General features: G+C 39.0%; 2 protein-coding genes across 3 annotated transcripts in view; both read right to left on the reverse strand.

Moving 5' to 3' along the window:
* Positions 1 to 4,778, reverse strand: part of lama1 (laminin, alpha 1) — a 33,666-nt gene extending 28,888 nt beyond the window's left edge. For both annotated transcript variants that reach the window (XM_085418071.1, XM_085418070.1), the window contains exons 1-8: positions 4,575 to 4,778; positions 2,388 to 2,558; positions 2,069 to 2,181; positions 1,123 to 1,174; positions 825 to 1,015; positions 495 to 674; positions 321 to 410; positions 59 to 176 (exon numbers count right to left, since the gene is read on the reverse strand). In XM_085418071.1, the coding sequence (XP_085274197.1) occupies positions 59 to 176; positions 321 to 410; positions 495 to 674; positions 825 to 1,015; positions 1,123 to 1,174; positions 2,069 to 2,181; positions 2,388 to 2,558; positions 4,575 to 4,629 (970 nt within the window). In that variant the 5' untranslated portion in view covers positions 4,630 to 4,778. The remainder of the gene's footprint in view (positions 1 to 58; positions 177 to 320; positions 411 to 494; positions 675 to 824; positions 1,016 to 1,122; positions 1,175 to 2,068; positions 2,182 to 2,387; positions 2,559 to 4,574) is intronic.
* A 3,430-nt stretch (positions 4,779 to 8,208) lies between these two features.
* Positions 8,209 to 23,889, reverse strand: part of cubn (cubilin (intrinsic factor-cobalamin receptor)) — an 82,106-nt gene continuing 66,425 nt past the window's right edge. Inside the window, exons 51-65 of the mRNA XM_085419442.1 lie at positions 23,431 to 23,656; positions 22,851 to 23,038; positions 20,887 to 21,043; positions 17,983 to 18,132; positions 16,361 to 16,546; positions 15,785 to 15,914; positions 15,200 to 15,417; positions 13,637 to 13,836; positions 13,217 to 13,379; positions 12,153 to 12,361; positions 11,252 to 11,396; positions 10,883 to 11,064; positions 10,308 to 10,473; positions 9,790 to 10,025; positions 8,209 to 8,628 (exon numbers count right to left, since the gene is read on the reverse strand). Coding sequence (XP_085275568.1) covers positions 8,521 to 8,628; positions 9,790 to 10,025; positions 10,308 to 10,473; positions 10,883 to 11,064; positions 11,252 to 11,396; positions 12,153 to 12,361; positions 13,217 to 13,379; positions 13,637 to 13,836; positions 15,200 to 15,417; positions 15,785 to 15,914; positions 16,361 to 16,546; positions 17,983 to 18,132; positions 20,887 to 21,043; positions 22,851 to 23,038; positions 23,431 to 23,656 — 2,664 coding nt within the window. The 3' untranslated portion in view covers positions 8,209 to 8,520. The remainder of the gene's footprint in view (positions 8,629 to 9,789; positions 10,026 to 10,307; positions 10,474 to 10,882; positions 11,065 to 11,251; positions 11,397 to 12,152; positions 12,362 to 13,216; positions 13,380 to 13,636; positions 13,837 to 15,199; positions 15,418 to 15,784; positions 15,915 to 16,360; positions 16,547 to 17,982; positions 18,133 to 20,886; positions 21,044 to 22,850; positions 23,039 to 23,430; positions 23,657 to 23,889) is intronic.

A 23,889-nucleotide genomic window follows, 5' to 3' on the forward strand; every position in this document is an offset into this window, starting at 1 on the left:
AGGTTAACAAATAGCACACAAAGAAATGGTACTCAGTGTGTTTAAGGGTGTTTCTTACTTTCACACGTGTTTCCATCGGAGATGGTCCCTGGTTGCCATGGCTGCTGATGGTAACCTGGGCAGCATTCGTTACAGCTTTCTCCACAAGTATTGTGCTCACATACACAATGAAGCTTCTGTACTCACACACACACACACACACACACACACACACACACACACACACACACACACACACACACACACACATATATATATTTCACCTGGTGAAACACTTTACATATGTTCCAATATACAGATGCTCGGGCGTTTGCCGTTACCTTGCTAACAGGGTCAAGTGGGCAGCTCTGAGCATGTCCATAGCAGATACACATCCCACCCACAGAGATGTCTTTGATGGAATAATAATACTGAGAAACACGGTAACACAAAAGGTATCAGAAAGTACAAGTCAGTTTATTGGTCAAAGATCAACTTTTTGCAGCTTATCTCACCCTCCGAGTGACAATAGGGTCAATATCTCGAGGATCGCGAGCACTCAGGGTCATCAGGTCGGCATTCAGTGTTCGGATTCGCTGAAGTCTCAGTCTGATGTAACGCGCCGACGTAAAATTCAGCAGATCTGAGGTTAAATCATCGGCTCCAGGTCGGCCATTAATTAGGGAGGTATGGATCTGAGAGACAGAAAGAGGCACAAGGAAAAGAAGAAAGGTCAAAGATGGACAGACGCTAAACAGAAAGGGAGACCTGCACATGTGATGTGACAATAAAAAAGTGATTTGATTTGAGACAGATAACATGAGCATAGCAAGTGCAAGCCTCACCTCTCCATGCTCTAGTGGGTTTAATCTGGAATAATAAGATGTACAGATGACCTCTGTATCACTCTTATAGGTTGGTGGTCCCACTCGTGGTGTGATGTTGTAGCGATATAAACACTCAGAGTCACTGATGGCATAAAATTGCCAGGGCTCAAAGGAAACTCCATCCAGAGACCGCTCAAGGATCCAATTACCTGAGAAACAGACAGATCAGAATAGCAAACATGGAACGATGTCTTAAATATTTACTCTGTGATTGTGTCAAAGGCAGATAAACAGGCAGTACATGGGCCAGTCTCACCTGCTCGAGGAGAATTAGCAGCCTTGATAATGATGTACGCGATCTGAAAAACCTGGACAGCACAAAAGTTCAAAGTTACTCAAAGACTTTGAGTAAAGAACAGAGGATACTGGCACTGTTCATCTGGTTAATGTGTTCCTCTGTGCTTTTATTGTCCCCTCTGGTCATGAAAAGAAAAACAAAACTTTCATTTTTCACATTTTATTCATAAAGCACCATTTGACATCAACAGTTGCCTTTAGGTGCTTTATTTTACAAGGTGAATATTAGAAAGAAAGAAAAACCCCTATAAGCATGCACTTGGTGACAGTAGGAAGGAAAAACTCCCTGTTCACAGGAAGAACCAGGCTCAGGGAGGGGCAGCCACCAGCCACAACCAGTTAGGAGTAAAGGGAAAGAGAAGATGATGCCATAAAGTAAATACAAAATGCAGCTGTTAAAGCCATATAAAGCTATCCAAAGCTCCCTCCCTCCAACACCTGTACGACTCGCCCTAATTGATGGAAGAACACATTTTGCTTTCTACCAGAAAATCCTGAAGGAACATGTCAAGTGTGCATGGCTTACACTGATGATGACGAGTCAACTGTTTGAGTAAAGAAAGGTCATAAATTCGTCTATAGTTGGTGAATTAAGCGATAGCTTTTTAAGTAATGCTTTAATTACTGACACCTTAAACCCCTTTGTATGGAGCTCGTTAATAATAATATTAATCATATTTAAAACTGAGGTATTAATTAATGGGGTCTCAACGGCACACTGATTGTTTAGAAGAATACATTATTGAAGTTAACTCGGAAAGATTGATTGGACAGAAGGAGTCTAAGTAAATATCAGTAGATATTAGAGTTGCTGTACTTGAAATTTTTCCTCTAATGGTTGCATTTTTATCTGTGATCATTCTTTATGTTTTAGTCTGTGTGGGTCTTACTTGTGTTTGTGTTACCTGTTTCAAATCCAGTGTGATGGTAATCCAGTGAAACTGTTGTCCATTCTTGATACTTGGACTTTGCCACCACCGATTGGTTCCATCAATAGCATTTGTGATTGGATGACGTTCTGCACACAGAGATGACTACTGTAGTAGTGCACTGGAATTTCATAGCTAAGTGCAAATGGTACTTTACTGATGCTGCAAAATGTTTAATTTGAAGGTAAAATGTGAATTCATTTGGATAATTTGAAGTGATCTGTGTGATTCTGGTTCTGGATTAAAGCAAACTGGATCTTTGATGTAAAGAAGAATCTGGAGTCTTGTCTCGTACCTCTGGACAGAACGGAGTTGGCATCACATTTGAGACAGTGTGGGTTCTTTATCCTCCGTCCTGGAACGTGCTCCACCAGCTTGCAGTAGACTTCAGGTTCTGGGTCTCCACATGTTGCATTACTGCTGATTACTGCATTACTGGCCAGATTCAATATGGCAGGAAACAGACCTGTAGTACAGTTACATTAGAATGATATAAGGGGAGACATTAGTGATCTGATGAGTGAATGAATAGATTAGTTCAGGTCTTTTTACAGGTATGCTCTCAGATGAGTCACTGTCTAAAACCTCGGTGTTACTCTTGTGAGATCTGACTTGTTTTTGTAATAAAAAGACAATTCTGAATGTTTACTCTATAACCTTTATTTTGAAACCTCCTCACATAAGAGCAGAATATTTGCATCTTTAGGTGAGCAGTCTCAATGGATACTCAGTGATTACATCTCCAGGCCTCAAAGCCTAAATATATTAGAGCCATAAACAAGTAAAGTCTCTCAGACACTACTGAAACCCATCTACCCCCACAGCCTACCACCTCACCAATCACACAGACACACACAGTCTATTGACTCAGCTGCAGTTTCCCACTGAGATTCTCACTGTGTTGGTTAAAAATCTGAATTTAAGAACCATGGGACTCTGAAACAGTGTGCATAGGTTTTTAGTATTGAACAAAACAAACACATGAACCAACATGTGTTTGTTTTTTGAAAATCAATCTGGGTCAGAGGTCAAAGGTTGATCTGTTTCTTTTCTGAGTGACTCATTCTTCAATATCTTTTAGTATATACACACACACACATATATATATATATATATACATATATATATACATATATATATATAAGCATTTTTTTAATTGAGAATGTTCACATAGGTAGCGAGGAATACAGATGTTATATCCTCAGGGTTCAAATACGTGGAACCAAAGTCTGATTGGAGCAAATTATTTAAGGCGAGAGAGAATCGAACAACAGTGGAGGGGTTAATAAAATATGCGATCTATACGAGTCCACTGTGTGTGATGCTTTGTCACTATTATTATGCTATAATGCTGGTGCTGCTGGTACCTTGCAGTGAAATGTTGCTCTGTACTTAGTTTATATATTTTACATACAAAACATTACATCTGACTGTTTGTGTGTTGGGATGTGTTAAGTCAGCCATTTTAGGTTCAGGATGACCTGTCACCCTTCCCCCAACACACACACACACACACACACACACACATACACACACACACACACACACACACACACACACACACACACACACACACACACACACACACAGACACAGAGAGGTATTTAGGTTGTAGAGATTTGTCTATATGTGTTGTGTGTGTTTGGGGGTGGTGATCTCTGGGGAGCGAGGAAGGAGAGAAGAGTGTGACTGTAAACACTAATTCTTGATCTCTCTCCCTCTCCTTGTCTTTTGTCAGACACACACACACACACACACACACACACACACACACACACACACACACACACACACACACTGTTCCACTGATTCATTCATGAGCCAGTGAGAAGAGAAGTAAAAGTGCATGCCTGAACAGATTCGGGGTGATGAATATGATGATAAAGATAACATCACAGGTGCTCAAGCTTTAATCCAGATCAGATTTCCAGATATTTGACCTCTGATGGAAAAGTGGAGCTTAATCCCAAAGTTGTTTGTCTCGAGTCTGCTGACTGAAACTTTTACAGAAAGAGGTCAGGGTGCATAAATGTTCCTTAAATCAGAACAAACTGACCCTGACCGAAGACAAAACAAAGATAACAGTAGCATGTTCACTACATTACACTATTCAAAATACCCACAGCGATGAAGACTCAAGGACTCAAAGATGCACATGTGATTTGTTATAACAGTAACACACACACAGCTGAAAGGGAAACATACTTTAAACTATAGCAGAATACTACAGTCAAACTACTTTGGGAAACAAGAATAAAAGTACATTCTGCTTAAATCATCGACATTAGAGCCAGCTCTAATCCCACTGATCAGGCTGCAGAGCTGCGATGGGTTCAACAGTGCTTAAACAGATGTGTAACCCTGAAAATAAAAACTTTTTCAGTGTTCCTCTCTGAGATTTTTTGAATCTGTGAAGTTACTTGAGAATAAGAATTCAAAGCAGCTGTTAGAACTCAGCAAACTTTTTAAAAAGGTGTCTCACCTCTGTGCTGAGCGGTGGCTTGCCCCATCAACAACAAAAGCAGCAGCACTTTCATCCTCACACCCTTGAGTCAAATCTGAGTGTCGCTGTTATTTCGCGAGTGTTTGCTCCATGCAGCAGAACTAGAATTAACTGGTAGAATCAATGTGGCTCATAGGAATGCTTGCTGCAGAGTGCCTGAACACCACAGTGACTCCAACTCACACTACCCCTCCCCCTAACCCCTTTCTCATTCATTCAGCCCAAAAGGGCTTGTATGGGGTGGGGGGGATGTACCATTTGATCTTTGGGGGAGGGTGGTAAGGGCCTTTTTTTTGTACACTTTTTTAAGCATTAATGTAAACAATAAAGGAGAAACTGTAAACACTCTTTGCTTCATTTATTTTGTATTTAATTTTGGCAGTTGTTTACAAGATGTTGTTGTTTACTGGGTCCTGCAGGATTTCATTTCCGTTCCATAAATTAAACAGAATCAAAGCAACAAAGCTTCTTCAAAAAATCACTGATGTGAGATGAAAATCATGCAGTTTAGTATCAATGTGCACTTAGGTCATGAGACTGTAAAAGGGCAGCTACAATAATAGCACATTGGCCAACTATGTAAGTTAACACACTTAACAAAGTCATAGCCCTACCATTAAGACACAGAGAATCTGACAGACTATAAATGAGAATGTTTCAATAAATTAAAAGACAATTTTTTTTCTCAGGTGCAGCCTTGGTGGTGTTTAATAGTTTGAAGCATATTAAAGTTGATACAACAATAAAATAAAAAGTTTGATGATAAAGTTGTTTCTAAGAATTCCTATCTGTCACTGATCATCCGGGAAATGCAACGATGATGGAAAACTTTAGGCCCTCTGGACACAGAGGTCCAAGGAATGCTGCCGCTATATTCTAGGGAACTGATTGGTCAGTAGACAGTGATTTCAAACCTGCTGATCTTTAGTCTAACCCGCTCTGAAGCAGATAAGGTTTGCAGCATAAATTATACCCTAATAACCCTGAAGTTACCAAGATAAGACAAAAAGCTGCTTCAGCCCTCAGGTCATTTGCACCTATCAGTGACTGCCACTGAATCTGTAGGTCCAAGAGCTCTGGATTAAAAGTAAAACATGAGAAGAATTATTACAGTGTAAAGAGCAGAGGAGAAGAATGAGTTTTACGTTTCCTAGTTTAAACTGAAAGGAGGAAAAGGTTAAATTGCATTAAAACAGCAGCCTGTTCCTTTAACTGCCCCCCTTCGTTGCAGAAGCTCTAAAGCATTGTCTTCATTGCTAGACAGGCAGACTGTACCATCTATCAGGGGGTACAACTATATCATTCAGGCTTTTGTTTCACCAGTTTAATTGCTTTTCACTTCTGTAATTCTGAGAATGTTACAGGTGAGCAAAACACACATATATTTCCCATTTATACCATTTGTGTTTTTACTATTTATATTTCCTCTACAATTTCTGTTTCACACACAACCATCATCTGGTTATTACTTTTTTGGTGCCTGCCGATAATACTTAGGTAATATATAATAATAGTAGATATTTATCTTTCACAACAGTTCACAACCTGTCAAGCTTAGTTTTTTTTATGGTTTATTTGTATAAAATTTTGCTGGCCTTTGACTCTGCTGATGAATGTGTTAGGACCACTGAAATGGGACTGCCGACAAGAGGCCCAACCATAACCCCAAGTCTATGAAGTTTGGGAAATAACTTGAGATGCAGCAGTTCTGATTTTCACGAACTATAACCCATTATCATTAAAATGTAAATTAATTCATTAAAAACAATTTCAAAGTGAAACATTTCACTTTATCTTTAGTATATGATGTAAATATATGTAAAAAGGTTTTTCACAGTAGTATGATTTTTGAGGTGTTTTCCTGTTTATCAATCTTTGAATGAGCTTTAACAGAGCTGTGTAACATATGATTAACTCTAAAATGATGAGTCTGTGATAGCTCAGATGTCTGGATGTCTGCTCTCGTCTGAGTCATGACACTGCCCTTAGGTAGTGAGTGTTGCATCAGTCGTGGCTCAGCATGGGGCAGATTATAACGTGATTCGTGTAGACTTTGGAAAGTGCTAGAAGGCAATTAAAATTTGTGAATAAAAAGACAGAGCTAGTAGTAAAGCTATGCATTGATTTACATTAGTTTTTATATAACAGTGAAGTGGATGCCGTTAAAACTATGTATTATAGGATTAATGTTAACCTGCCTTCTTGACATATTTTAACCTTGTAACTAAAAAAGAAAAAACAAATCCAGTTCTTCCACTGCCTAACAAAACAAAATTGACCACTTTAAAGCAAACTGACAGTTTCACGGTTTTTGTGCTGCATCTTGTATGCTCGTTGCATGAACAACTTTACCCTTCTGTGCGCCTTCCTGACCTAAGAAAAAAAGGGCCTAGTAATAGTACCATTGTTCCTTTACTAAAACTAGCAACAAACTACTTCATCTTGCTAAACATACAGTTTGCTAATTATTTGATCCCATGCTGAATTTTTAAGTTTGGTCACTTACAAAAACAAAACAAAAGCCTCTAGTTTTGTGGTAGTTTCATTTTAATGGAGAGAGACGACACACATTACATAAAAGTTATAAATCAATTTGCGTGTCATTAAGTATAACTATTCGATCCCCTGCAGTCCAGCCAGAATTCTGGCTCCAACAGATTGGTTGTGTGCCCATCAGGCACTTACATTATAATCAATCAGTCAATCAATCAGTTGCAGACACTCCTGATCTCAACTCGTTATGTGTAGAAAGCATCTATCCATAGAAACAATTTGTTCCATTCCAACCTCTTCTGGTCATGAGCGACAAGACTGGGGACCTGCACAAAGCTGTAAAAGCTACCAGACATTCAACAAGAAGCTTGGTGAGAAAATGACCACTGTTGGTACGATTATTCAGAAATAAAAGAAATGTAGAATGACCATTTGTGTCACGGCCCTGCGTTGGTGACCAAGTGTTGATTTCATCATGGTTCATCACTGTTACTTTTAGCTCCCTAAGTTTTCTAGTATTCCTTGAATTCTAGTTCTTGGGTCGTGTTCCTGTGCCCCTCATGTTTAGTGTAGGTTTAGTTCTGCCTTCATGTTTATTTTCTTGTTCCCCAGTCAGTTATGTCTCATGTCACTCCTGTCCCTGTGCTCCGTTCCTCTGTGCCTGCCATGTGTTTCCTGTTTTACTTTGATAGTCCCTGTCCTGTGTTCAGTGTTTTGAGTTTTAGTCCCAGCTGTGTTTCCCCATCCTCTTGTTATGCTGTGTATTTTAGCCCTCAGTATTTAGTAGTTTAGTTCGAATTACTAGCTCCTCGCTTTCAGGTTTTGTTTTCTGTAGGAAGAACCATTTACAGTCAAAATAAAGCTGCCTTCCACGAGTCTTGCTTTTGGGTCCTACATCCTGCCGGCCACACAGCAAACCATGACAATTTGTCTGGAGATCTGTGCAAGACCTTGCCTCACAGGGTAATGATGATCATGAGATCAGCCCAAAACTGTGCCATTATGGACTGAAATGTTGACGTGCTTGCAAGATCCCTCTTCTCAAAGGGGCACATGCACAGGCCTGTCTTAAGTTTTCCAATAAACATCTAGACAAACATCTTTATCACTGCTAAAATATGAGAACCAATAAAACAAATATAATACGCAAAGCTGTCATTATTAATGTTTAAAGCATGTTGATTTGATTGACACCTTTATTTGTCACCATGTCAAAAAATAAGTGTGGTTTGTGACATCTAACTCATCAGCAGGTGAGTGAGGTTGATGCAGCAGCATTCTGCTTTACAAGCAGCACCTGATATAAAAATGACTGAGCACACTGTTGCATTTCTTGAATTATATATTTATTATAACACGGCATTATGACATAGCTTTAGTAATGGTGTGTGTGTGAGGGAGAGAGACAGAGATGAAGAAAGAGAGCATCCTCTCAGCTGGTCCAGGTGAGTCTGAATCCTGAAGGTAGGGTGGAGTACTGGCCTTGGAAAACAACATAGACTTGGTGGGCAGTGGCTGTGAATGGAGCAATGTTGGTTTCCTGAACAAACAACACAGAAATAGGAGAAACTTACATTTTTATACTGAAACTATCAACAGTGACTCACTCTAAATAGCTAAGAAACAGGAAAAAAAAACCACATTACCAATCATAGTTACCAAAGTACAATGTCTGTGCTTTATTCTGACAAAGAATTCAAAGAAAACATTATATCTATATGGAAATGAACACAATACAACTCTAAATACTGAAGAAAAAATTCAAATTATATATTATTTTTGCATGACACCATAATCTATTGCAAAGTGAATAGGTAAATAAGTACACTAGTTACCTTATACTGCACACTCAATCTGAACTTTTTGTTATTGTAATTTTATAAACAGTACACCTGCACAATGACTGTAACTAGCAAAACCACCTAAATATGAGACATTAGCTCAGTTTTGTGATTGTTAATATTCAAACTGTCAGAGTTAAAGAGGGAACGGCTGCAATCACAGCATTTTTTTTCAGTTGGTGAAAGATGGACTTTCAAAACGTGTTACTTTGGTGCAACATGTTTTGGGGTTTGAAAGTCGCAGAGACACAGTGTTTTGAAAATATGTATCTTATTTGTTTGACACTGTTATCCTGGTGCTTGCTGTTTTTTGGAATTTTGATAAGTTTGTGATCTGGACGATATTAGCCATAATAAAGACTTGTCTTGTGTCAACTACAAGTCTCAGTCTGGGTCCTATCTCTCTGCATTTCATGACAGAATGATACAACCACATGATGGACCCAGTAAGTGGAGTGTTCAGTTATGAGGACTTCTTTACCCCAAGTAATCAATTTATAGCTTTTTCTGTTACAGATGTAGTAAAACTACATTACCATTGAAAAATATATGCTTAATAGTTTATTTCTACATTGTTAATACCCTGACCAGACTCACCTAACCTATTTTGTGAAGCCCTTATAATGCTCTTTAAATAATAGCATTATTATACCACACAGGTCCATAACAAAGACAACACCGGACACTAGATGTCAGAGGTTTGAATAGGACGGGTTTGACTTGTCTCTTTCTACTGAGCTTTTGATCACTCGTACCTAATCTGGAACGCTAAGTCCGTAAAATCTTTCTGACATATGCAATGCAGTAAAATGTATAAAAACCGTATTATGTCAAGATTACAATAATGCTCTTTAACATACCACACCACAGTAAGGTCCAACAAACTGTGAAGAGGTATCTGGGCCATCGTACAACTTCAAGAAGTTGTTCTGACAATCTCCAGGATCATCAATACTGATCTGGTTAAAGGTAATGGTCACAACACGGCCTCTTGGTGCCATGATGCTCCATTCACAATGGGTGTTATTGGGATAGGTTCCAGGGTAGTTTGGACTTGCGAATGAGCCTTGGTCTCCAAATAGAGTGCCACCACAACCTAGTTAAAAAAAAGACAGGATGAACAGAGTGAACAATCTGCATTCCTTCATTACAAAAACTGCTACTACTAAAAATATCTTATAGTTCCTAAATAGAGCAGGATTTAAAATTCTAAATACATGTTGACTTAAAAGCTTAAAGGAGGGATGTCAAATGTATAAAAGAGTAAAAGTAATAGTAAAAAATCCTGTTTAGTTGGTCATGCCAACAAGAAAAAAAAACGACTTGATATTTTATAGGAACTGGTTAAAAATGATATTTTATTCAGTTCAGTTCAGACCTTGAGGGGAGGATGTCCATGTGGCATCAAAGCCATCACGAGAATGCGAAAAGTCACTTTTGAAGCGTAGGTAGAGTTGGTTGGATTGTGGGAAGACAGGGCTTGGCAGAGTGCTTCCACAGAACTTGCCAATCAGTGGTGAGTCTGCTGTACTGCCGTTACGGATCTGAGAGGTGAAAATCATGGAAACGAGGATAAAACATATCACACACAGAATACGGTATCCAACCGCCATTTACACTGAATCTGACACTTCTATAATATATGAAGGAATGAACAGCATGTTAGAATAGAATAGAATAGAATAGAATAGAAACTGTGCACCTCACACCCCCTTTCTTCTCCTTCTCCTCTTGCACTGAGTAGGAGATGCTCTGTATCTCATTGTACATCTGATAGTGACAATAAAGGCATTCTTTTCTATTCTATTCTGTTCTATTCTATTCTAAATGGCACATGCAAGCATACACACACACACACACACACACACACACACACACACACACACACACACACACACACACACACACACACACACAGCGTCTGTGTCTCTGCATTAACATTGCTTGGTTTACCTCCAAATAGTCAAACTGACAGTTGCTATGGCTTTCCACATCAAAATTGTTAAAAAAGAAAGAGATGTAGTTGTTCTGTGGTGCCTTTAGGATGATGGTGCAATCCATGTTGTTGGGATATATGTCAGGCCAGCCTGGACTCTTCAGGTAGCCATATTCCTGCTCATATGTTCGGCTACAGCCTGAAAAACACAGAAACTATAGTTAGAGCACTTATCAGAAACCAGATACAATTTACAATATTCACCACTTCAATAAGTATGGATGATGCAGACAAGCAAGCACACTTTTTAAAGTCATTTGAATTTTATTAATAATAAAAAGGCATGATTTCAATAGGGTATTTTGGGTCTATTTCTCCTTCCTTACTGGCAATTTGAAAAGTGAAGCTGAGGCCATTTCCTGTCACAAAGGTGTCGGATTTGAACTGCACATGCATTGTTCTGCCATAACTGTAAAAGTCTGGTAGATGGCCATCTGATGGACAGAGCTTATGAGACTGCCCATAGTCTCCCTGAAAAACACAAGAATCTTATTAGAATGATACTAACGCCATACGTCTACGTATTGGTACCGTAAGGCGGTTTCATACTGAACATGATCAAAGACACTCTGATGAAACCTTTTAGTTTTGGTTAATATATAAATGTCATGACAAAAAGTTCACACATTTCCCAAAATACATCAAAAGCTTAAAAGGGAGAGTTTTATGAATGTGTTACTATTGAGTCATTTTGGGTTGTTACACTGTATCCCAATCTGTACTTGCACTGAGGTTTAGGGATGTACAAACAATTTTATAAATAGTATTTCAATTATTAATTTCCACACGATCGATGCCTCTCTGCGTTTGACTTTTGGTAGACAAAAACTATGATGATAAAATGTGGTCACAATTCCTCTTTTCTCAGACTGGCTTCCTGACTACTCAGTGCCTGGTCTGTGATTCTGTTCAGGTGGCACCAACAAGTCCTACATGATAGACATAGCAATAGCATAGCATACCAATAGAAATAGTTTTGATAATGTGTGCTGTCAGAGCCACCTTCTTATTAGTGCACCTCCTTTTCACTGCATATTCAATTTTACAAGAGTTCATCTAATGCAAGTGACATTTAATAATTTCAAATTTTAAAAAGGGAAAAACAATTGGAGTAACTTCATCTTGAAGTTCTACAAAATGATAAGAGTGATAGTTGCTTAGGAGGTCCAGTCACCACCTTAGTATTAACGACACAGCACGTGTTGGTCTAGGTCTGTCTGTACTCACCATAGGCCAGTCTTTCAACTCTAGATAGTTTGCAGAGCAGCTCTGGTCAGGCTGGAGGACGAAGGTCTGGATGGACATTTTGATGGTTTCTAGGGCTGGAGCATCCAGGATCCACCGACAGGAGGTGTAAGGAGGATATTCATTAGGGAAAAAGGGTGACGTCACGGTCTGGACAACAGAGGTGGCATTCAGTGTCCCTCCACAAATTACTGAGGAAAGACAGACACAATTAGAAACAAAAACCCTCCAAAAATAGCCAGACTTATTCTGTAACAGTAGAAGAGCCGTTCTCTAAAACATACCATATAGTCTGGGGTTTGGTTTTTTTTGTGAACAAAGAGCGACAATAGCACCGTGCAGATGGTAGTAGTCTAAAGGAAGAGGCAAGTGGATGCCTCACATCACTCACAATGTTAATTGCCTTGCTCCACACACAGTGCTAATGCAAATCCCAACAACTTCCTGGCTATTGTTACTGCCTTTCTAATTGCTGTGTTCTGTGCCACAGAAGTCTTTCCAAAGCAACAAATAATACAGAAGCCAACACATTTTCAATAAATGTACAATGTGTAGCATTTTAGAATCCATCTTGAAAAGTAAAAGTTACAAAAAACTAAAAACATATTATTTGTTGTGTTTTGCTGCCCAAGAATTAGTTTTTCACTTGAAGATGATGAAAAAATATGTATTTTTTCACATAATGATCAAAACATTTCATGACCAGCGATGTGAGTTCAACTGGGCTGAAGTCTTTTGGCCTGAAGGTCTAGCTGACATTGCTTGCCAGATATTTTATGAAAATCTAAAAACCAACACGATCGTACGCTCATGTCTTCAACCCAGCTGTGTCGGTGGCATAACAAAATGTAACAAATCACATTTTTGTAACCTCGAATCCATGTATAGCTGCATGTATGTAAGGACCTGAGAGCCGCATCCATTGAAGATTGTGATGGATAAAATAAAAAAGAGGGCAGATGGATTTTGTACGTAAAATATTGTCTCATGTCTCTTCATGTGAAAATATGACTTTGAATGCAATGCAGTATCAAAATGTTTCTTACATGGTACTTCTCTGTAGGTAGCATTGAAGCCTCGCCTCTGCACCGAGCCATCAGTGACAAAGTGAACAGTCAAAAAGTTTCCACTTGATATGAAGGAAGCAGGGACAGAAGTTCCACAAAATGTCCCAACCAAAGGGAAGTTCATGTTGTCACCATCATAAACCTGAGAGAGATACAGATACAAATATTAATACAAGCTTGGCGGAAATACCAGATAGTAGCAAGTTCATTTGGTCATAGTAACATTCATTCATTGTGGTCAGTGTATCTGGCCACAAGTGGAGTCAATTGATCCACTTGTGGCCAGATGTACTAACACACTGTGCCAGTGTAAACTGGGTTTTAGTATAAAAATATTACTGTTGAAATTTGAACTTGAAAATTTTCAATGAATTAAATATCTGCCCTCCGTATACTTACTCTGACATAGTCATAGCGGCAGGTAGTGGAAGTCTCAAGTTCAAAGGAGTCAAAGGTCAGATTGACTGCCTTGTTGACAGGCATCTCAATGGTCCATAGGCAGTTCATCCGTGGTTCATAGACACCATCTAGATTTGGATCTGGTGAACCAAACATGCCCATGGGCATGGAAAGGTATCCACCACATCCCTGTGCTGGACCTGCAAGTAATTTAAGCATGTCCACTTGTTTATTCTGGATAAAACAGCAACAATAGAACTTGTCCAATGTCTGGAAAGTTCAAACTAGTAATGTAAAAATAGATAATACTGCCTAGATAGTACTTGTAACAGTTGCTGCTGGGTACCCAGTCAGAATTCGAGACAGACTAATGTTGTTGTTTTAGTCATCACCAGCAAACTGCATACAGTAATTGTACCTTAAATCAATTCCTACAAAGAATGGACACATGCCCAGAAAGCACAAAAAACACCAACAACACACAATGCAAATCAAGAAAATGCTCAAGTTTACAAGCACATAAAATCTAAACATTCACTGTCCCTTTTCACTCAGTTGCACGGAAGTCAAATATTCAGTCTTTAAGAGAAGGTTGTTTACAAAAATTGTCAGTGTATGAGAATGAAGAGACATTATCAGCCAGTTTTCATTCAAATTTACTCAGTGATCACGTACTTCAAGGGGATCTTTGGAAACTAGCCTGGACTGCTATTTAGGTGTTACCTCACATTTCAATCAGGGTGAACAGCTGAGCTGATGATCTGTGGGTTTCTGGGTATGTTGTGTGGTGGGTGAAAGTCTGGCTCTTAGTGAGCAAATCCTCTTCCCCTTTACATTGTATTTGACTGTCACCATTCTTTGACCCAAGGTGGGTTTGGTCCATGGATGGATACAACTGATGTCACATTTTGGCTCCATGATCTAAAGCCTTAGGAAAACTGAGACTAGGCTTCCCTTTTCCCTGCTTTCAGCTGTGGAAAATCCACTGCAGCCTCAGATTTGTTTTTATTTGACAGGTGTGACCTAATGTAGTGGGTTACTGTGGTCACAGTCGCCCACTACAATCAGATGCTTGGTGGATGAATCCCTAGCTTCTCCAGACTAGGGTTAATGTCTTCTGTTGGGCAAGAGACTGAACCCTCACGTGGCCCTGATGCATCCATCGTGAATATGTATGTGAATGTTAGGGAAAGCTTAGCATACAGTGTTGTATGAATCTGTGTGTGACTGAGTGAATGAGACTTGTAGCAGGAAGCACTTTGATTGCTCAACCCGAGTACAAGGGTACTATATAGTAAGTACCAGTCCTTTTACCATCTTGAAGTGCAGTCTTGTACCCAAAGTTGGGGTTCCTATCAGCTCCAGCCATTTTTCCTTTACTTCACTTTTTAAATGAGTCTTTCTATCCACACACTCAGCTGAACAATTTTTTTTCTGAATAAGCTCTAGAGACTGAATGTCCCAGGAGATCATCAGTTGTGTGGTGCAAGTGTAGTTTTATGAATAAGTGGTGTTCACTTGTTCTTAAAATAAAATAAAAAATACACAGTCATTACCACCTACCGAGCGTTTCACTGTAAGTAGCTCTCCAACCAATCCCATTCACTGTGTTATCTGTGCTGAAGACAATGAATAGCTGATTTGTGGAGGAACGGAGATTGGGTGGGAGCACTGTGCCACAGAATTTCCCCAGCAAGGGTGACAGAGTGTCTGGTCCGTCATAAACTGCCACAGAGTCAAACTGACAGGAAGAAGATGCCTCCAGATGAAAGGTGTTAAACCTGTGGAAAAGAAACATTTCTTAAAGCCCAGAGTACAAGAGCACCAGTTTGTCCGGTTATCAGATGAAACCAGTCCTATGTATCCAAGGCTTTGCTTGTTCCCATTGTTGTGTGAAGGAGGTTCCACAGAAATATGTGGGAAAAATGTTTAGAGTTGTTCTAGTTTTAAGACATTGCACTGATGTCATGTAATTTTTTAAGTAATCTTTTTTAAAAGTCAAAGCTAACTGAAAAACAACACTGCATTCAAGTTTTTCAAGATTTGGTTCTGTTTATAAAACAATAAAATGATTTGTGAACAATATCAGGTCATTTGTGAAGTACTGCAGTCAGGTTAGAGCAGCCAGTGAAGTCAGTGTAGTCTTACTTAAGATCTACTACTCTGTTTGCTTGGACCCATATGTGGTAGGTACAGTTGATGTTGTGGTGATAGTTGGTCATGGACAGCCCCGGACTGCTCACTGTACCCGCGGTGCTGTTAAAGAAACCACCACATGCTGTACATGCACACAAACACAAAGACACACAATCACAACTTTAGATGTATGCATCTACTCCTCACACCACACCCTTTATAATAAATATACCTAATGCCAAATATAATGAAAATACAAAAAAGAAACAAACCAAAATAAAATCTGTCATTTAGTTTTTTCCCTTAAAACATTATATTGACATTGATTAATATGTATTTTACAAATTATCCTCCTTAGAGTAAAGAAGATAAATGCCAAAAAAGAAAAGTAGAAGGGATTGAAAAAGTTTGACATAGTAACTTAATGGAAAAGTGGTTCATTACATAATTATAATAATTTTAATTAAAAATACTGGACTTTATTCCAATTTATAAAATGTTCTTTGCCTTTCCATTCTTTGATTTTGATTAAAACAAATGGTGATGGCTCATTAGGGTATAACAATAATTTGACTTTGAATTGCTTACGAATAGCTGTGTATTCTGCCATGAAGCCAGTGTCTGTAATCACAGAGTCAGAGTAGAAATGGAGCAACATGGGGCCAAAGGTGGAGAAGCTCCCTGGGATGGTGGTACCACACAAAGTAGCAATAGGAATGCCACTGGTAGCAAGACTGTAGATCTTCAGGCCATCGTACAGACAGGTAGAATGTGCTAGACAACAGAGAGAGGGGGGAATTATTCAACAAACTACTGAATCTTATTAGATATTTTGGATGCAAATGTGTTAACTGTAACTAGGGATGGGTATTGGTATCGGTTCTGACATAAACAGTAGTAACCAGACCGAAAAGCAGCGCACATTTCGGTGCTTTATTTCGGTGCTTTTTTCCTCCTGAGCTGTGATACACTTTGGATTCTAGCCATTTTATGTTTCCGAGGATAGTAGGCAGGTCCAGGTACGTACGTTCTTTTAGAGCAGAGCTACAGATTAAAAATGCCCAAGGCGAAGCGGTCAAAAGGCTGGCTGTACTTCACAGCAAAAGATGCTGTTGCATCCTGCAACAAGTGCTTTAAGGTGATACTGTGCAAAGGAGGTAACACCTCGAATCTGATGAAACACCTGGCGATGCATAGCGTTTTTTTAAAAGCCGAGAAATGCACCGTATTTGATAGCTTGCTGCAAGACCACATCTACTGCGGGTGTGGTGCCTGTTATCGGACCCGGCGTTATCAACATCCCCCAAGAACCCGAAGAGGAGAGTCCTGGCCCCTAGCCCTGCCAGTGTAGCAGAAATGATGACGGATGATGATGCAGCAGCAGCCGTTCTTCTCTGCGTGAGTAGCTTAATGTTGTTCGTGTGTAATTTACGTTAAGTAGGCTAACCACGGTATTAAATCAATAACAAAAACAAAACAAAAAAACCTCACAACAAAACAGCTGAACATGAGAGGTTTTTGGACAAAGTTTGTGTTCTCCATTCTTTAAGCACTGGTTCGAGCACCTTTTAAGCACCGGCACCATTTCAAAAGTACTGGTTTGGCACTGGTATCGGATAAAACCTAAACGATACCCATCCCTACTCTTGGCTGGAAGCAGTGCTTAAACAATGGAAAAAACACAAACTTTGTCCAAAAACCTCTCATGTTTAACTGTTTTCCAATTTTTCTTTGGTCATTTTAGCCTTTTTGTCCAGGGTGAAGGGAGCATCTGCCATCAAACAAGAAGACAGCCGCATGTAACTACAACGGTGTTTGCTAGTTCACCTTACATGCATTAATGTAATAACGTGGTTAGCCTACTCAACGTGAATTACACACGAACAACATGAAGCTACTCACGCAGAGAAGAACGGCTGCTGCTGCATCATCATCCTCATCATTTCTGCTACACTGGCAGGGCTAGGGGCCAGGACTCTCCTCTTCGTGTTCTTGGGGGATGTTGATAACTCCGGGTCGATAACAGGCACCACACCTGTAGTAGGTAGTCGGCTTCAAAAAAACCCCGCTATGCGTCGCCAGGTGTTTCATCAGATTCGAGGTGTTACCTCCTTTGCACAGTATCACCTTAAAGCACTTGTTGCAGGCTGCTGAGTTTGCCATAATGGCACCGGATACCGGCGGTAGATATCCCTAATTGTAACACTTACCTTCAACTTGAAATGTCTGAAAGGTGAGGATGACCACAGTCTTTTCTCCAGCATCTATGGTGTAGTTGCAGTTGGCTCTGGATGGGTAGTCTGCTGGATAATTTGGTGAAACCACACGGCCGCTGTCAGCTGTAAAGTTTGCACCGCATCCTAATGAAAAGAGCACAACAGACTTTCTTTGCATGCTGATAGAATGACCATGTCACTGCAAAAAAGATCTGCCGACCAACAAGTTAAAAAAGTAACTTTTAAAAATGGAAAAAATAGCTTTTTATCCCTAATATGACATATTGGGGGGAAAAGAGTGGCCTCCAGAAGACGTTTTTAAAGGACTACAACCCTGGCTAAAGCAGACCAACCAGTCTGAGAGATTGGGGTAAAAGATGACCAAGTACCCGATAGTAACTGTAAGTGTCTCTGAGCTCCTGCTTTTCTTGTGGAGAGAGAAGAATTGATTGGTAATTTATTTCAACATGTGAACAATATACAAGTACATTTAGAAAAGAAATAAGAGAGAAAAAAAATACTATACAAATTACATACAAAAAAACATTCTGATTAATTTACATGTTGAAAGGGAGTGGGAAGAAGTATACACTTATTTAATCCCACCCCTGTCCCATAAATTATCAGTGAATATTTAGTCAGCTTCCTTACTGATATAATTTGTAATAAAAATAGTGAACAGATTTCTGATATACTATATACTATAATATCACATCATGAATTTTTTGTTTGTTTGTTTTTAAATAGAGACATTCACTTAATTTAAATATTTTCCTTTTCTTTATAGATCGAGAAGATCATATTTTTATAACTCTTTTTGAACAGTTTTATGTTTGGACATTGCTTTAATTCCATATTCAGTTTGTTCCATATTTTCACTCCTTGAACAGAAACACAAAAGCCTTTTCTTGTAGTACGTATCTTCATTGTTTTGAAGTTACAAAAACCCCTTAAATTATAACTTCCTTCTTTCAAAAAAAACATACTCTGAATATTACCTGGCAGTTCTTTATTTTTTGCTTTGAATAGAATTTGTGCTGTTTGGAATTTCACTATATCGTCAATTTTCAATATTTCAGACTGCAAAAATAGTGAGTTTGTATGTTCCCTATAACCTGCATTGTGGATGATTCGAATTGCTTTCTTTTGAAGAGTAAAAAGTGAATGTAATGTGGTTTTATAGTTATTGCCCCAGACCTCTGCACAATAGCTTAAGTATGGTGAAACCAGTGAACAGTAGAGAATATGAAGTGATGTTCTGTCGAATACCTGTTTTGCCTTGTTTAGTACTGCAATGCTTCGTGATACTTTGGAATGAATATATCTTACGTGAGCTCTCCAGTTAAGTTTTTTATCTATTATTAGAACCTTCCAAAAAGACAACAATTTGCACTCCTCCAATCAGGCCTTTATGGTAGAGTGGCAAGGTGGAAACCACTTCTCAGTAAAAGGCACATGAAGGACTCTCAGACCATGAGAAGCTCCCTGGGGCAATGAAACAAAGACTCAAGTGTTTGGCCTGAATGTCAAACATCATGTCTGAAGGTAACCAAGAACGCCGCATCATCTGGCCAAAACCATCCCCGAATGGTGGTGGCAGAGTCATACCATGGGATGTTTTTCAGAAGCAAGAAACAAGAGAGAAAGATGAATGAAACAAAGTACAAAGACATCGTTGGTGAATGGTGTGGTAAGCATCACACTCAAAAAGAACTTGAAGCGGTAAATAAAGGAAAAGGAGCTTTAGCAAAGTATTTTGCAAAGGCTGTGAACATGTACATGTTATATTTTTGTTTTGTTGTTGTTGTTTTTTTGTTATTAGATGGACAATTTTGAAGTGAAAAAATTAATTTTTGAATAAGGCTATAACATGACACAATTGTTCCTCGTTGTCTTATGTTCAAGAAGCTGTGAATGCTGTAACACTGAGTTAAATACAAAAACTGTTTACAGTCTGCAAAACTGTAGAATCTGAGTATGAGAATCAAGTTTCTCAAATGTCCATGCAACTCCTACCACTTTCTTGTAAGACAACAATGAATGGCAGCTACTTGTCAGAGGAACAGACCTTGAAGAAATTACAGGGAGAATGAATGCAACCCAATAGAGCAAAATACTTTTACTTTGGAAAGTACTCTGAGACTGTGGCTTCAGGACAAGTCTCTGACTTCTTCTGACCAACTAAATCCCACAAAGTATGTGCATAGAGTGCAAAACATAATAACAAACATAAAACAATAGATGTGTGTAAAGCTTCTTGAGCAGTCATCCCCAAAGTCAAGAGTGGGAATGGCTGCTTAGAAAAAACAAAACAAAGCAGAAAATGCCATGTGACTTATACTCTAATCAGAATACAAGCGAAAGTGAAGTACTTCTTTGAAAATGTCTAATGCTACCCCTTCATATGCAAAGTGTTAAGGCCAATGTGTGTCCCAGCTGCACTAGGACACACATTTCAATACAAGAACAGTCAAAGTAATAAGTAATATCACAAAGTAACCACCTCCTATCACCTGTTTTAATTCACTTTTTATATAAATAAATAAGTCTAAATAAATATGTGACTGTACATTTTTCTGAATAACTTCAAACTGAATTTCTGTTATTACTGTAGCCCACCTGCAGCACCTTTGTGGTCCACCAGCTCACATTTGGGTCACTGTTCTAAAGGCTTAACTGAGAATCTGCAACGGCTTCCAAATGGGCAAACATGGAATTACTGGGTCTTCCCAGAGATAAAATGGCATTTACATAGCAATAGTAACATTTCTCTACCTTCATATTAGAAAAGATTAATTCTAAACTTATTTAGAAGAGGAAAATTCACCAAAGTGTGTGATATAATAGCCATTACAGCAAAGCTTTAACATGAAATTGTACTGGCTGTCTGGTTCTTACTGGTGTTGAAGGAGGCTGAGAAACCTTTGCCAGGGGCTCCAGTGGACTGGAATCGGCTCGTGATGATGTTATTTGGAGCAACTATGGACCCTGGAGCCACAGAGCCACAGCCTGTAGACAGCAGAGCCTCACTAATTTGACTGTGACCTGACCACACCTGCAGAAACATGCACAGTTTTAATCAGGTCCTGTTATGATACCATTCTGCAGCCAATTTTATTTGAAAACAAAAAGGTTATTGGGAAAAAAATCCAAGCTAATGTTCTAATTTCTGCAGTCAAAGGTCAGAAAGCAAATATACTTGATTAAAAAAGGAGGAGAAAGAAGCTAAAAAATGTTTTGTTTTGTTTTTTAAAACATACTACTAATTTGACTTACAAAATAATGTTGGGTCTACACATAACTGCAGATATAGCCTATTTTCATTAAATGACTGTATTCCATGCATTTTCTTGGCAACCGGTTAAACAAGAATAATGCATTCAGTGATTTATCCTTTGGCCACTAGTATACTCAGTCTTAGACAGAGATTTGATGATTTTAACCTTCTTTTTGTAATTCAACTAATTCATAGTAATGTTGTCTAATGATTTGAAATATGACACATAAGCCAAAAATAAATGAAAATGAATAGGCATCGTAGTTAGCTCTGTTAGCTCAAAGTAAGATGGATCTGAGTTTGCCTCCACCACCTGGGCAGGGCCTTTCTGTGTGGAGTTTGCATGTTACCCCCATGTCTGTGTGGGACCTCTCCAGGCAGTCTGGATTCCTCTTTCAGGCCAAAGACATTCAGTTAGTGGGGTTAGGTTAATTGGTGATTCTAAATTGCCCATCGGTGTGAATATGAGTATGAATGCTGTCATTCTTTTTGTGTTAGCCCTGCATCAGACTGACACTCTCAGGGTGTTCCCTGCCTCCCACCCTATGGTAGCTGGGATAGCCACCAGTCTCCCTGTGACCCTGATAAGTGGAAAAGGATGAAGGGATAAAAATGAAAACAAGAAATCACAAATTTCTAGTTGCGCTGCTTCTATTCGTCTTCTTTTCCCTGCAATAAACGACCGCTGCTGGTGGGGCTCAGAGAGCTTTCTCTGCATGCAACTGGTGGTGGTCAGAGGGCCCGGTGGCGCCAGTGTCCGGCAGCCTCGCCTCTGTCAGTGCGCCCCAGGGTGGCTGTGGCTACAATGTAGCTGCCATCACCAGTGTGTGAATGTGTGTGTGAATGGGTGGAGGACTGGTTGTGTAAAGCGCTTTGGGGTCCTTAGGGACTAGAAAAGCGCTATATAAATACAGGGCATTTTACAGGCCAAATGAAAACAAGCTAAAGTATTGCATATTTCCAGATACAAAGTGTAATAGAATAAACGGAGACAAAACAGATTATGTCTTCTGGATATTAAGATTTTATTATTTATTGTATAGTTTTCTTTTATTGAGGTTTTCTTATTATTTTTGCACTGATGATAGTAGAATAAGAGACAAAACTAAAGGAACAGTTCAGTAATAATAATAATTTAAACAAAAAAACTAAAACTAAAACAAACAAATAACCAAACAAAAACACAACCTGCCCCCTTCCAAACTCTTACTGTAGCGCTGCAGCCCTTCTTGACACAACCCATAAGGGACTTGTGTCTGACATGGAAGTAATAATAATAATGCATATAATAACAATATTTTTTATTAATATTATTACCTATATGAAGGACACATTACTCAGTGGCACCACAGTTTACATATTCGCCTAATACATGAAAGACACAAATCCCTTTTCGGTTGAATTCTGGAATTCAACCTAAAAGGAATAAAAATCTGCCAAAACAAAAATACGAAGAGGAATATTTTTGATATGAATATGAAGAAGAAGATTCAATAGCAATTTGATTATCCCTGCCCTAAATTAAAGCTATATTTGAAATGAAAAAAGGGGGAAAAAATCTACTGCAAGGTGCAAGTGCTTATACCTTGATATAGCTGCTCTCACAGGTCCCGCCGCTGTCTGGAATTTCAAAATCACTGCTGAAGCTCATCTCAAGGTGATTTCCGTCATGGGCAATTATTTTCCAGGTACACTCCACATTGGCTGGGAAGTTCTGGGGATAGTTTGGAGACTTGATTGTTCCTGCATCAGCATGGATCACCCCTCCACATCCTGGCAGTAAAAAAAATATGTGAGTACATGAGCACAAAGTGTATGTAAGACATTAAATAACTCAGAGGTCGTCCCATAGCTCTTCCGCGTATGAATAACCATACACTGAATACTCAGGAAAATATTTGTACACAAGGCTGAAAACCAATACTGAACAGTTATGACCTTCTGACATGTTGGATATAAAAAAATAATCTAACTCAGTGTTCAAAGTGACAGCATCATACTGTATCATATTGTATTTAATCCTACATATTCAACTATGTCTTAGTTTAGCTTCACTGAATTTAACTCAGATGTGAGATCCTGATAATACAATTGGAGTAAACATGGAATAGGCAACTGCAAAAAAGAAAATGAATAAAATGTTTAATTAGGCAGTGTAGACCCACCTGAAGAATCAGAAGACCAGGAGGCCAAAAATCCTCCTTTGGACACACTATGATCAGCCAGGAAAACTATAGCCAGTTTGTTGGATCCTGACTGGATGGTTCCTGGGGAGGTGGTACCACAGTACTGACCAATAATGGGAGAACCTGGGGATCCTCCATTGAAGATGGTGAGAGAATCCCAGCCACATGTGTTGTGGGACTCCAAGTTAAAGTAGGTGAAGGTTAGCTGCAGCATGGAAGAGAAATGGATATCAAGAAATTTGAAAAGTATAAGAGCACTTCATCTTGGACAATAAATTAACGTCTTGTACAGTCTTAACTTAAATACCTCATAGTACTGTATCACCCCGGTAGATTTGGGAGACAGACACCCTCTCTGCTTTTAAGATTACACTTAAAACTTTGCTTGTTGATAAAGCATATAGTTAGGGCTGGATCAGTTGAGACTGAATCCTCCCT

The sequence above is a fragment of the Rhamphochromis longiceps genome, linkage group LG9, assembly GCF_057381845.1.
Source record: "Rhamphochromis longiceps isolate RC_006_pf linkage group LG9, R_longiceps_female_GT1.1, whole genome shotgun sequence".
Taxonomy (NCBI): Eukaryota; Metazoa; Chordata; class Actinopteri; order Cichliformes; family Cichlidae; genus Rhamphochromis; species Rhamphochromis longiceps.